The sequence below is a fragment of the Ipomoea nil genome, unplaced genomic scaffold (genome assembly GCF_001879475.1).
Source record: "Ipomoea nil cultivar Tokyo-kokei standard unplaced genomic scaffold, Asagao_1.1 scaffold1562, whole genome shotgun sequence".
Classification (NCBI taxonomy): Eukaryota; Viridiplantae; Streptophyta; class Magnoliopsida; order Solanales; family Convolvulaceae; genus Ipomoea; species Ipomoea nil.
The window spans coordinates 1,820,245-1,832,415 of NW_017617990.1; the positions used below are offsets into that span (position 1 = coordinate 1,820,245).

General features: G+C 37.7%; 2 protein-coding genes across 9 annotated transcripts; one reads left to right on the plus strand and one right to left on the minus strand.

The window, feature by feature from the left end:
* Positions 1–1,915: 1,915 nt before the first annotated feature.
* LOC109189776 lies at positions 1,916–5,940 on the plus strand. 5 transcript variants are annotated; one of them, XM_019340396.1, is made up of 4 exons: positions 1,919–2,060; positions 2,162–2,449; positions 3,061–4,860; positions 5,332–5,940. In XM_019340396.1, exons 3-4 carry the CDS (start codon positions 3,088–3,090, stop codon positions 5,647–5,649), a joined length of 2,091 nt encoding a protein of 696 aa, XP_019195941.1. In that variant the 5' UTR covers positions 1,919–2,060; positions 2,162–2,449; positions 3,061–3,087; the 3' UTR covers positions 5,650–5,940. The 5 variants fall into 5 exon arrangements, with proteins under 5 accessions (XP_019195944.1, XP_019195941.1, XP_019195940.1 ...); XM_019340399.1 differs by lacking the exon at positions 2,162–2,449 and having other exon boundaries at positions 1,916–1,935; XM_019340395.1 differs by lacking the exon at positions 1,919–2,060 and having other exon boundaries at positions 2,067–2,379.
* Positions 5,941–6,131: 191 nt separating this feature from the next.
* LOC109189777 (mitochondrial substrate carrier family protein C) lies at positions 6,132–11,660 on the minus strand. 4 transcript variants are annotated; one of them, XM_019340402.1, is made up of 11 exons: positions 11,367–11,660; positions 11,219–11,277; positions 10,962–11,036; positions 9,110–10,416; positions 8,872–8,990; positions 8,216–8,340; positions 7,859–7,958; positions 7,405–7,482; positions 7,055–7,138; positions 6,874–6,956; positions 6,132–6,716 (listed from the first exon to the last, which is right to left on the minus strand). In XM_019340402.1, exons 4-11 carry the CDS (start codon positions 10,362–10,364, stop codon positions 6,545–6,547), a joined length of 2,016 nt encoding a protein of 671 aa, XP_019195947.1. In that variant the 5' UTR covers positions 10,365–10,416; positions 10,962–11,036; positions 11,219–11,277; positions 11,367–11,660; the 3' UTR covers positions 6,132–6,544. The 4 variants fall into 4 exon arrangements, with proteins under 4 accessions (XP_019195947.1, XP_019195949.1, XP_019195948.1 ...); XM_019340404.1 differs by having other exon boundaries at positions 9,110–9,618; positions 9,676–10,416; positions 11,219–11,660; XM_019340403.1 differs by lacking the exon at positions 11,219–11,277.
* Positions 11,661–12,171: the final 511 nt, after the last annotated feature.

Sequence of the window (12,171 nt, forward strand, 5' to 3'; positions counted from 1 at the left end):
AGGGGAAAAACTACAACTACCAAATATTAATAGGTGCTTGTAAGATAAAGAGTTAATAGTATAACTAGGATACCATCATATACACAACAAGGCAAATATAAAGCTTCCTACATCATAATCTCATTGCACGATGAATCCATCTATGCTACCACTAGTAACCTAATTGCACATGACACACTACAAATAAAAAAAAAAAATGACATGTACTGAAGATGAAGACAATGCAATGCTACCCAAAAAAAAAAAAAAAATAGAGAAATTTAAACAAAAAAATAGTATTTATTTAGACTATCGTTTTTAGACTAGCGTTATTACAAAGTTGCAAACATTTATTTTAGTGACAATATAATCAATCTCTCATATATTATCTTGCATTTATATACTTTAAATTACTGATTTAAATAAACAAATTCAATATTTATTTACCTATGCATGAACATCTTCGATATAATATTGCATTGATATACTTTGAAATATTTATTTAAAAATAATCATTGGGCATTATTACATTCGCGTAATGCGCATAAAAAAACTAGTAATTTAATAAGAGTAAAATAGAGTACTAATTATGCCAACTTTGATTGGGATGAGGTTCAGATCTAAGATCTTTCTTATTGAAATCAATGAGTAAGTTCACGGTGAACTAACAGAAATTAGGGGAAAAGATCATATTTAACAAAAAAGTTAACGGATAATTATATTCGTTAAGGATAAATTAGAAAATCTTAAGGAAAAATTAAAATCTGATCAATCTGAGTCATTCATTTGATTAAAAAATTTGATCGCTATTTTTTCTACCAATTATAGGCCTAACTCTTTTAGACTCTTATTAGTAGAGTAGATATATATATATATATATATATATATATATATATATATATATATACTACAACTATTGATGATACTCTAAAGAGACGGATAAACTAACCTGATGAAGTTAACTAGATTACCCTTCTACTCCCTTCCTTTATGTTCCAACAAATTTTTGTTGAGGATTGTATGACACATCCCAAATTCCCAATCTAATAGAGTACCGTACCAGTCTTGAGAAGGATTAATTTGCTTTAATTTGTTTCAGGTCCTTCCTCCTACTTTGATTAAAAATATACATATATTATTAGGTGAACCAAATAACCAAATCCCACATTCATTGCATGTAAATGGCAGAGAGACAGATCTGGAATCTGAAAAAGTAAAAAACACCATTAACAAACAACACAGCATCCTTAAAAATTTGGGAACCACCTTCATCATAAGAATCCCACATATATAATATATTATTCAGAAAAATATTAATTGCCTACAAATGCCAACACCACACCATTTCTCCTATTCCCCATACAATTAGGCATAAGATAATGATATGTGCTGTGATTTCCACAATTAATAATTAGCTGTCCCCTCCTCCATTATGCACTCACCTTCCCCATTTTACCCCTGATTTGAAATGATTAGGATCTTAACCTAGGGGCAACTTTGGGATTTCACCATGGCTTGCCATTTTTAATGCCCCCAGCTTTGCTTGGGATAGTAGTATTTGGTGTGGTAACCCAGTTAATAATTTGATGTCCCCTCCTCCAATGTGCACTCAAAATCCCCATTTTACCCCTGATCAGAACATGATTAGGCTCTTAACCTGGGGGTAAACTTGGGATTTCACATGACTTGCCATTTTTAATGCCCCTAACTTTACTAGGGATAATAATCTTGGATGTGGTAGTGTGGTACCCAAATTAATAATTTGCTGTCCCTTCCTCCAATGTGCATGCCAATTCCCCATTTTACCCCTGAGAACAGTTTGTTTTGATTGTCTGCAAAGGGGGCAGCTTTGGAATTTCCTATGACTTGCCATGTTGAGGGCGCCTCAAAAGTAACGTTAAAGAAGGCAACACAAGAAGGAACACATCACAACATTGAAAACAACAGCATATGATGGTGAGTCAAAGGTAGTGGCTTTTTTTTGTGGACAGTCACAGTGGCATGGCAGCTCTCTGTCCCTCAATCCTCATGTGAGAGAGAGTGCCAGTTTCACCCTCCCTACCCACCCCCCCCACCATAAAGTTTGTATCTTTATGCTATTTACATTTACATATATATGTGTGTGTATGTATATATATGTGTTTGTTTACACACCTACTTTTCTTGATTCTTTGAGAATCAGGTGACCTGCTGAGTGCTGAATCAGAAGCTGAATGTTAGCTGGTGTGTAATATGGGGTTTTGGTATCTTTGCTTTTAAGAATACCCAACAGTGAAACAATTGAGCTTTTTCTTGGATGATGAGGCTTTGAGCTCAAGAGATTAGATTAGAGGCAATGATTGGTTTTGTTCAGATGTTGTTGGGGTTTGCTTTGGCTTCACTTCTGTGAGATCAAGTTGGGTATGGGCTGTTTTGCAATTATCAGTCTGTGCTGTTTTCTTGTCTTTTCTTGCATTGCAATTGTACTAAGGTTAGCATTTGTCTTGTAATAAAGCATTCTTGGATTTGTTGTTGCTTATAATGTCTCTGTGAATTAGATTGGTATTGTAGTTCTTTTGTTGCTTTTCCTTGTTCTCAAGTTCCAGTGTTGTTCTTTCATTTTCATGAGCATCAACTAAAATTGGAAGATTAGATCTTTTCCTAGTTCAGTTTCATGAAAATTGAGGTTCTAGGTTTAAGGTCCATTAGATAATTTTCTGCAATCTTGCAGTCAATTAAGAAATGGGTATGGCCTATTTCCTGTTTTTTTCAAGTTTCTGGTATTTGCTTTTTAAGGATATGGTGTCATTTTTGTTTCTTAGTTTGGAATTACTATGTTAGATATGGCTTATTGCTTCAATCCATACTATGTTTAGCATATTTGGTTTTGGGACCCTTTTCTTTGTCCTTTAATCCTAGTATGTATGTATTCCAGAAGTTCAATAGTGACCAAAATAGATAGTTTTGGTGACAACCACTAAATGTGAAATTTCTTGTAGTGTATAATGTCTGTACTAAAAACATTTGTGTGTTATAGCAGATATGCTTGTGGTTTGTGTCAGTGCCAATATTGTACTCATAATGTTGTGTTGTTTTTGATAGGTTATAGATCTAGTGATGTGATCCGAGATGGAGTTGGAGTTCGACAAGTATTGCGTGGTGGATGGAAGTCCAACGACTGTTCTTCCAGCTCCCCGGCATTGCCCAAAAGTTGACAAGAGAACACTGAGGGGAAAGCCCAAACATGGAAGGGAGGTATTGTGCATAAACGAAGACTTCACTGAGATCAATTTTCATCGTTACCGTTCTATATCGTGTAAAGATGTTCCATCTAGGATAACTTATTCAGAAGGCAATAATAAAGTGCTAAAGAGAGGTTCTGTTTATCAGAGTTCCAAAGAACGCTTCCAGCGAACTGGTAATGGGGAGGAGAGGGCTAAAATAGAATTCTCACGAGGCAGTGTCACAGGTTTCTCGTTTGGAATTGTTGATGTGTTGTGTAGTTCCGATGAGGATAGCTCCCGAGTAGAAGAAAATAGATCCTCATCGATGTCGATGAACTCTGATTTAAGTACCGGATCGAGTAAAAAGCCAAATGCTGATTTTTTTAGCCTCCCCTTCCACCCCATTCCCGAGATTGGTGCCACACCGGATGGGTTTGCAGAAATTTCTTCAAACTCTGATCACAGAGAAAACCGAAATAATCATAATGCAGTGAGCCAATCTGCTCGGGATTCCAAGGTTTCGGCCGGGTTACCCAAGTCATTGTCAGCTAAACTGGCACTGCCTCATTCACCCGCTCGATCAGAAAACGATTTCTCCAGAGCTAGTAGTCCAAAGGCCCGGTTCAGTCCCGTGAAAAGGATGTTTGATCCGTTTGGTAAATCCAAGTCTCATAGAAGTCCCTTGGGTAATCCCGTTGATTTCTCAAATATGGCACAACATTTGAGTTACGGTTCCCAGCCTGTCAAGAATGAGACTTGCAATTCACTTCTGCAGGGTTCACCAGCTCATTTACAAGGCTTTCTCAAGCTGGAGAGGAAAAACGGGGCACCTTTCTTTGAGTTTTCGCTACCATTCCCAGAAGATGTTATTGTGGCCGAGACATGGAAAGTTGACAATACTTTGAATTGGGTATATGCATTCCGTTCTCTTCATAACCGAAAGAAGAGCAGTGTGAATCGATATGGATCGAAAGATAGCACTAAAGAGTCCTCTTTGGTTGGACAAATGCAAATCTCTTGTTATTTTTGTACAGAACTAAAAGATGCTCGTGTTTGTGATAACTCTATAGTCATGGAATTCGTCTTGTATGATACTTCCCATCCGAGAAAAAATGGTTCCTCACACGAAAGTTCATGTTCTTCCCCTGATGTATCCAAGGGTTTACCCGGGGTAAATATTGAGTCCAATGAGGTTCCTAAAACAAAGACGAAAAAGAAGTCCAAGAATGCTCATGGTACAGGTTATTTTGATTCATCCGCTCCTCATCCTTTGGCACCAGAAGAATTGCACCCGGGGCTTGAAATGGCTGCCATGGTGATAGAATTACCATTTGAAAAACGAGAGAGTTTGAAATACACAAGCAGGGATAATAAATACAATCAGCCTCTTCCGGATTTGCTGGATTTCTCTTTCGACGAGAAGAAAATAAAAGGTGCTTGCAATAATTTGAGCCCTGTGAAGATAAATGCCGTGATACCTTCTGGAAATCACAGCTTGCCAACGACCGAAAGCCAAGGCCCTTATCCATTGCTAGATAGATGGCGGTTAGGTGGAGGTTGTGATTGTGGTGGCTGGGACATGGCGTGCCCGCTAAATGTATTTGGCAATAAAAATACCCAGATTGATGATGACTATCCACTCATGAGCAACCGGAGGCCCATCAAACTCTTTGTTCAGGTAATCGTCTTATCTGATGCATTATTTTAGCCGAATACTTATGATTGAATGGTTTAGGCTAGTGCGTTATAGGTAGATGGACTAATAAGTAACTGTTGGGCGGAGGCTGGTAAAAGCCAAGTCTAGCACCCGGTGGCTGGGGGGTTATTGGCCAGAGGCCGGTAAAGGCCAAGTTCAGCACCTAGCGTCTTGAAAATGTGATGGCGGTCTATAAGGAAATAAAGTTGCACATTTGCTACTAGCTATGACTTTTGGCGTAAGTGGTAAGCACTTGATCCTAACTAATGTTGAAAAAATCGCTAGGCGCTTGGGGACCGCCTAGGGCGCCTAGAGCGCCTAGGAGGCCAACCGCCTAGCGCCTAATCGGCACCTAGGTGCAATTTTTGCAACACTGATCCTAACAGTAACTAGCAGTTGAAAATTACCGACTTGCTATTCTTACAACTGTTTTGCCATCCGAAATGTTTTCAGGGAAAGAAAGACGAGACACCAGCGTTGACAATGACATTGACAGAGGACGGACAGTATGCGGTTAACTTCCACGCTCAGTTATCCGCATTACAAGCGTTCTCCATTTGTGTCTCCGTTTTGCACACCATGGAAGCCTCAGCTGCTGTGGGACACGACGAAAAAGGAAAATCCTCGGAGCAAAGTTCACCTAGAATGTTTGCTGAGGATGACTTTCGAAGCTTGATCGAAGCAGTTAGACAGCAAGAGAAGCAGAAAGTTGGCAAAAAGGTCCCTTATTTCGTTCTCAACCCGCCCTTCTCTCCAATTGCTCGTGTATAGCGGTTAACAGATGCTCTCTTGGGGACAGTTCTGCAACACACTTTTCTCTGCATTTCCAGACTCATAGGCTGTAGAGTTTCCCAGTTTAGTGAAATCTTGAAAAAATGTCATACTGTTCATACAACTAGTTAATAGAGTAGGGGATAGTAATTCATTTATAATTGAAAAGAGTAGATGTAGTTTAGAGATAAAGGTTGCTTCCTTCAATGTAACCAAGGTGCTAAAGAAAACTATTTTTGCAGTCTTGGGAACTCTTGTTCATGTGTTATATACAGAATATTTGTAAGAACATTTGATACTTCTCCCAAAATGTTGAATCTCCAACCCCAATGCCCCCCTACACTCCGGCCCAACAGAGCATTTAGGAAGATGTAAATCATGATAACTCAATGATTCAATAGACAGGACTAAATACCGATGCTCGGAGTTAATCTCATTTTTAGTCTCTCGACTATTGCATTTTTTCACTATTAGTTCTCAAATTTAAAATCAATCAAATTTGATCCCTTAATTAGCAAAAATTGTGCTATTTTTGTACACCCATTGTTGAAAATGTACCATTTTGTCTTCTAAAAATGGCAAATCTTGAACTGAATTCTATCAAGATTCGTAAACAGATTAGATTATCATACACACATTAGGGATCCCAGCTTATGCTAGACTAATCTTAAATTCATGCCCTAGAGCCACTAGAGCAAGTCATCCCGTCAGTCCCCGGGTTCCCACCCCTGCATATATACTTTGCGCATAAAGGGTCTTCATCACCTCTGATCGGTCAAGTCTCTCAATGATTCCAAGGTTCCAAGAATCCAAATCCCACATTGCTACTGGAGCAAGACTTTAAGATGATCGGACGAACGAACTGAACTAACCCGCAGGGCAAATAATGCAACCTTCATTCTTTGACAGATGATAGTGTAGAATCATCTCCAAAACATGGTTCATGATGAGTCCTTTGTGCACTACTCTGATGGAGGTCTAAAGAAAATAACCTCTTGAAAGATTCATATGATGCAAAGAAGAGAGCACCTTGAGTCATATACATCACCAATCTCGGAGTCAGGCCCCTGTCAGAAATACGACGAACAATCAATGCCTCATTCATGAGGTTCGCGATAAAATACATGATTTAGAACCAAAAGACCAATCCATCATACAAAATTTTGTAAGAAGCAATGATAGGTTTTTAACCATTCTACTCAAAAGTCTTTCTAGAACTCTTACCGGTAGAGACCCTTTAGACCTTCACTCTTCCCTATTTCTTTAAGGGTGTGAAGAACACCATCATACTGGTTTGAGCCAGGAACCTGCACAGTAACAACTTCTTAGCAGCCAACAAAGTTGTTATTAAGGTAGCAGATTAGCGATGGGGATTTGAAAAGGGAAACAAATATAAATAACTAACCTGTGTCTGTAACCTTGTCTTCACTACATCGAAAGGTGTTGTGAATAGCGCAGCCGTAGATCCAGCCAATCCCCCACAAACGAGCTGCATGGATTAAGGACAAAAGAAAACGAAAAGAGCATTCATTAAAATAAGACTAATATATGAACATTTATTAAGCATTTGATTCAATCTGCACAATTAAATCAATCATCATGCCTCAATGGCATAGTGAAGAGCCAAAGATAGAAAGTTCAACAAGATTGAATTTTATCTGTCAATGGTCAAGAACCGAAGCTCGGGAAAACACTCAAACACAGAGAAAACCAACTGTACAAAGCAGCAGCAGTTATAACTGACAGAAAACATACCGTCATTAGTGTGTTGTTTTGGATGTCAAATTGCACTGACGATGACATCAATTGCTTCAAGCTTTCATATGTGTAGAACTGCAAGTCGAATTGTAAATCTATGATGAAATCTATGAAATGGAAAACCCTACATACACAAAGTAAATACTACCAAAATACAATCAAAGTAGTATCAAAGGTAGCCAAAAGTAACCAGCTTGGTTAGCGTGATTGGCAGTGTACTCTCATACCTTAAAAGAGGTCGGGTGTTCAAACCCCCTCTCGTATGGCAAAACCAATCTGGCCAGCACTTTGCCCCTTAATTGGGCCGGGCCGGTGCGAATGGGGATTAGTCTGAGTATGGTACGGGCTTAAAGGTGCCTCCTACAGTTAGGGCCTACTAAGGAGTCTAACCAAAAAAAAAAGGTAGCCAAAAGTAGAGACTCGGGCATAAACAAAAAAACCATAGATTTACCTTGATAATTGAGTGTGGAACATTGCGGCAGAGAACGGCTCCCCACCCAGCATATAATGAAGGCAATCCACCTCTTCTAATAATACCAATCAAGGCATTCCTACAGAAACATAATTGAAAAGGTAAGATGACATTCGAGGATCCACGTTGAAGAAAACATGATACAAAGTCCAAACTGAGTTCTTTGTTTCAGGTAAAACAATTCAAAGACACAATTACTTCAAAAAGCACATGCTATATCCAATGTAGACTTCTTAAAAAATAATAAAGTGCTTTGATGTATCATTACTCAAGCAGTTTGGATTTCTATATTTAGAGAACTTATATGGTAAATATGTACCGGGATCTTGAGCTTACCAGCAGTTTTTATAATGTGAACGAACTTGCATCTGTTGTTTAACGCGCTCACTTGGAGTGAAAATGAAAGAAGTAGCAACACTTGCACAACCCCCTGCAACGCAATGGGCCACAGATTGATACTCCTGTGAGAAAAATAAAATAAAATACTTCAGAACAAGAATTGAATTACAACTAAACCAATATTTGATCCACAATAAAGGGGGTGTTTGGTAAATAGTTGTTAGCTGATTAGGTTAGTGGGTTTGACTAGTTGATAACATTAGCGGATTGTAGAAAAGTGTTTGGTAACTTAGCTGTTAGCTGATAGCTGATTACATGCAAAATGACTTTCTCAAAAAGCTTATCGAAAAAGCTACTTTGAGCAGTTTTTTGAATTTTAGCATTTTGGAGCAATAAGTTGTTACGAAAAGCTAATTAATCAAACATTTATATTGATTGTTTAACCAAGTCAAACAACTAATAGTTGTCAAAATAAGCCAAAATTAGCCGATAAGCTAACTATGTTACCAAACAAGGCCAAAGTATAATAGCATCCAAACCAGCAATGACATGAGAAATTTTCTGTTATTTACAGAACTTGCTGTTTCCCTTTGTTTTGAGCGAAGGGTGGCATGAAACTCTTAGGGATCATAAAATGAAAGATAAGCATTTACCGTGTGGAGAAAAGGAAGCAGTGCTCCCTTCACTGATTCATAAGTGAAAGTGTAAAGTGCAGATATTGGCGCTGAAGAAGCAATATTGCTAGAAATTCCACGATAAAGCCCCAATACACCTGGAAGTTAATTTTAATATAACTGAAAAACGTCACTTCAGATATGCCATCAAGCAAATAGAAGCATCTCCGTAATTATCAGAAGCAGTAAATTCTGAATTTGTAAAGTTAAGGAGTACCTCTTTCAGAGATAACCGATCTGCCTATGTAGTAAAAAGGTTTCTGATCAGCACGACACGATTGAATGACAGTCTTAATTGTATCCATTGGGTGCAGACAAAGGCTGACAAAAATACCAGCCATTGCCCCTGCGAATGCGTGTTCTTGTTTTGCAAGTGCATGACATGGTTTTTCCTTAGCTACTACACTAATCTCTGATTCAGAATTGCACTCAATGCCTCCAAACCGTTGATTCGGACCATAATCATCCAACCCACTGTCAGACCTATTTTCATACTTAGTTTCATCACAAGCACAATATTCCGAAGTGGAATGTTTCTCTGAGGAATATCCATGAACTTCAGAACTCGACATCTGGAATGCATTGGGTTCTAGAACATGGAAAAGCACATTACCATTCTTCGAGCATAAGGCACTATTGGAAGCACCTGAACTTTTATGAAGGTTTAAATTGTGACTTGACAATGAACTAGTGGGTTTTATATCAGTGTGGCAATCAGTATTACCAGCGCTTAAGTTATCAGAACAACTAGTTGCATCTCTGACATCACAGCCATTGGTTGAACTACTATTAATGTTGCCTAAGCTACAATCACCAAATTCATGGTTTTGAATGCTAGAAGAACCTAATTTGGATTTAGAAAAAGCTATTTCATTCATCCATCCATATACATTTTCTAGATTATACGATATCCTTAGACTTGAAAGACCTATACCTTTACTGGATTTGTGTTGCACATCCAATCCGTTACGGAGAAATCTCCATAAATAATCTCTCTTGTTACGAGATTCAAAGAATGAGATATTCCTATTAGCATTCAAACTCTCCGGATTTTTTGACACAAGTAATGAAGAATCTTTATCACAGCTCAGATGGACCGGGGTGTTTTTGCCGTCAGCAGATGGAGGTGAACTGCAAGAATCCTCCATGGGCGGGAAATAAAGTATATCGTTTTCCTGAGGATCAACATTTCTGTGAGCAGAACTTGCACTCGAAAGGATAAACGAAAGAGGATGAGCTGCAGAATTCCAAATATTGCCAACCGCTGAAATAAGCTCTCTTGTGGTCATTATTTCAGGAGGTTTGCGTTCACGTTCAGCAATCTTGTTATTTTGCTTCTTATTCTCTGATGAAATGGTGGCATAGTTTTCACGATCGGAATCAGCAAGTTCAAAGAACGCCCCCTCAAGTAGATTACACCTGTATTTGGTTGGCAGTTTGTCGCCCTTTGGCGGCTGATTGCCCCAAGCCATTTTATCACAAAAAAGTTGAGGTAAGGAATGGAAGTGCAACAGCAACGTGGATCTGACATAATGAACAATAGACGTGAATGAGAATTGCTTGCAAGCAAAAACCACATTGTAGAAACTATCAGCTAAACAAAGTGACTTGGGAAACCCAAATGCATCAAAAGTCCATATCAATCTACTTGCCTGTTTGGTAAAATAGTTAGCTTATCAGCCAATTTTGGCTTATTTGATCACTATTAGCTGTTTGATTTGGTTAAAAAATCAATATAAGTGTTTGGTTAATCAGCTTTTTGTAACTCCAAAATGCTAAAATTCAAAAAGCTGCTCAAAACAACTTTTTCATTACCTTTTTGAGATAAGAAATTATACCAAACAACTATAAGCTAACAGCTAATTTACCAAACATCTTTCTACAATCAGCTAATGTTATCAACTAGTCATACCCTCTAACCCAATCAGCTAACAATCATTTACCAAACAGGGATCTAATTACTACATTGTAGTTGAATAGATTTGCTTGTTATTTGCTATGATTTCCCCAAGAAAATTAATGAAATTCAAAACATTCTCAGGCACACAGTAGTGGAAATGTCCATTTACCTTCAATTTGCCAAAAACTTCAAATCTCTCATAGCTAGGATGGGTTCAGCTAGCTACATTGTGCAAACACCATCCCTACAAACAACATTAATATCGAAACTCCAAATTAAATTACACAAAACAATAATAAACAAATAAAAGTCAAACAATCAGAATGCAGAAATGCTGCTTTGGATTCAAATCTCCAACCATGAAACAGTCACAAGTCTAGCTAAACTCAAATAGTTTTGGCCAAAAAGAAGCGAACTTTAGATTACCCATTTCAAGATTTGAGCTTTTCTGATCCAAAACACAACACCCAATCCAAACTCTTGCTCTGTGGCATTCGCAGCATCAAAATCAATCCAATCCAAGAGTGAGTGCATACAGAAAAATACCCAGAATTCAGAAGGGAAAATGACTGACCAAAATTGACTCCTTGGCAGCTAAAACCAGCGCGACACAGATTCTCCGCGTCATTTTCCTGGGAAAATGGGTATGGAAATTGCCTGGGAAGAATAGGGTTTAAGGTGGTGGGGTTTATACAAGAGGAGAAAATTAGAAGAGTTAGCAAATTTAAATGGCGGGCGTGGGCATTTAGATTCTTGATTCATGATTCTTGATGGATAAATGTATGCGTAATGTAAGAAATTTCCAGTGTTGTTTTTTGTTAAATGATTGAGATTGAAATTGCAAAGAAATTTCCAGTGTTGTTGGGTGCACCGTGAGTTTTCAATTTTACGATGAGGCCCAGTTGGTTTCCCAATTTCCCATCATCCCATGTGGTCGACTGTGCAAATTATTGTATGTATCGTGGTCCACACAGTGTTGTGTGGATCATAACAAAAAATACATTATTTTATATTGTATGTATATTATTTTTGTATTGAGTGTACATTATACAATATATTATACATTCACTAAAAAATAATATATATGCTCTTAATATAATATACATAATTTTTGTATTGAATGTACATTATTTTACAATATAAAAAATATGATGCACACAATAATAATTGGTCAAGTGTAACCATTTCTTTTTGTAAATATGAATTTGCAATGAAAAACGTTTCCCTTTTAAATCTTTAGCAACTTCCTTTCCTTTTGTTTTTTTGAAAAAAAAAAGTTAAATTGACCATTTAACTGAACCCGATAGTGCAATTATGTCTCTTATATAAAAAATAGTTTTACACGTGTATTGCGCGAATGAGTTAATGTCTAATGTTTA

Coding starts and splice junctions, on each gene's coding strand:
- LOC109189776 (XM_019340399.1), top strand. CDS start 3,088: ATGGAGTTGGAGTTCGACAAGTATTGCGTGGTGGATGGAAGTCCAACG. Junction 4,861..5,331: donor CCATCAAACTCTTTGTTCAG/GTAATCGTCTTA, acceptor AAATGTTTTCAG/GGAAAGAAAGACGAGACACC.
- LOC109189777 (XM_019340403.1), bottom strand. CDS start 10,364: ATGGCTTGGGGCAATCAGCCGCCAAAGGGCGACAAACTGCCAACCAAA. Junction 7,959..8,215: donor TCACATTATAAAAACTGCTG/GTAAGCTCAAGA, acceptor ATGTTTCTGTAG/GAATGCCTTGATTGGTATTA. Junction 6,717..6,873: donor GGTCTAAAGGGTCTCTACCG/GTAAGAGTTCTA, acceptor TATTTCTGACAG/GGGCCTGACTCCGAGATTGG.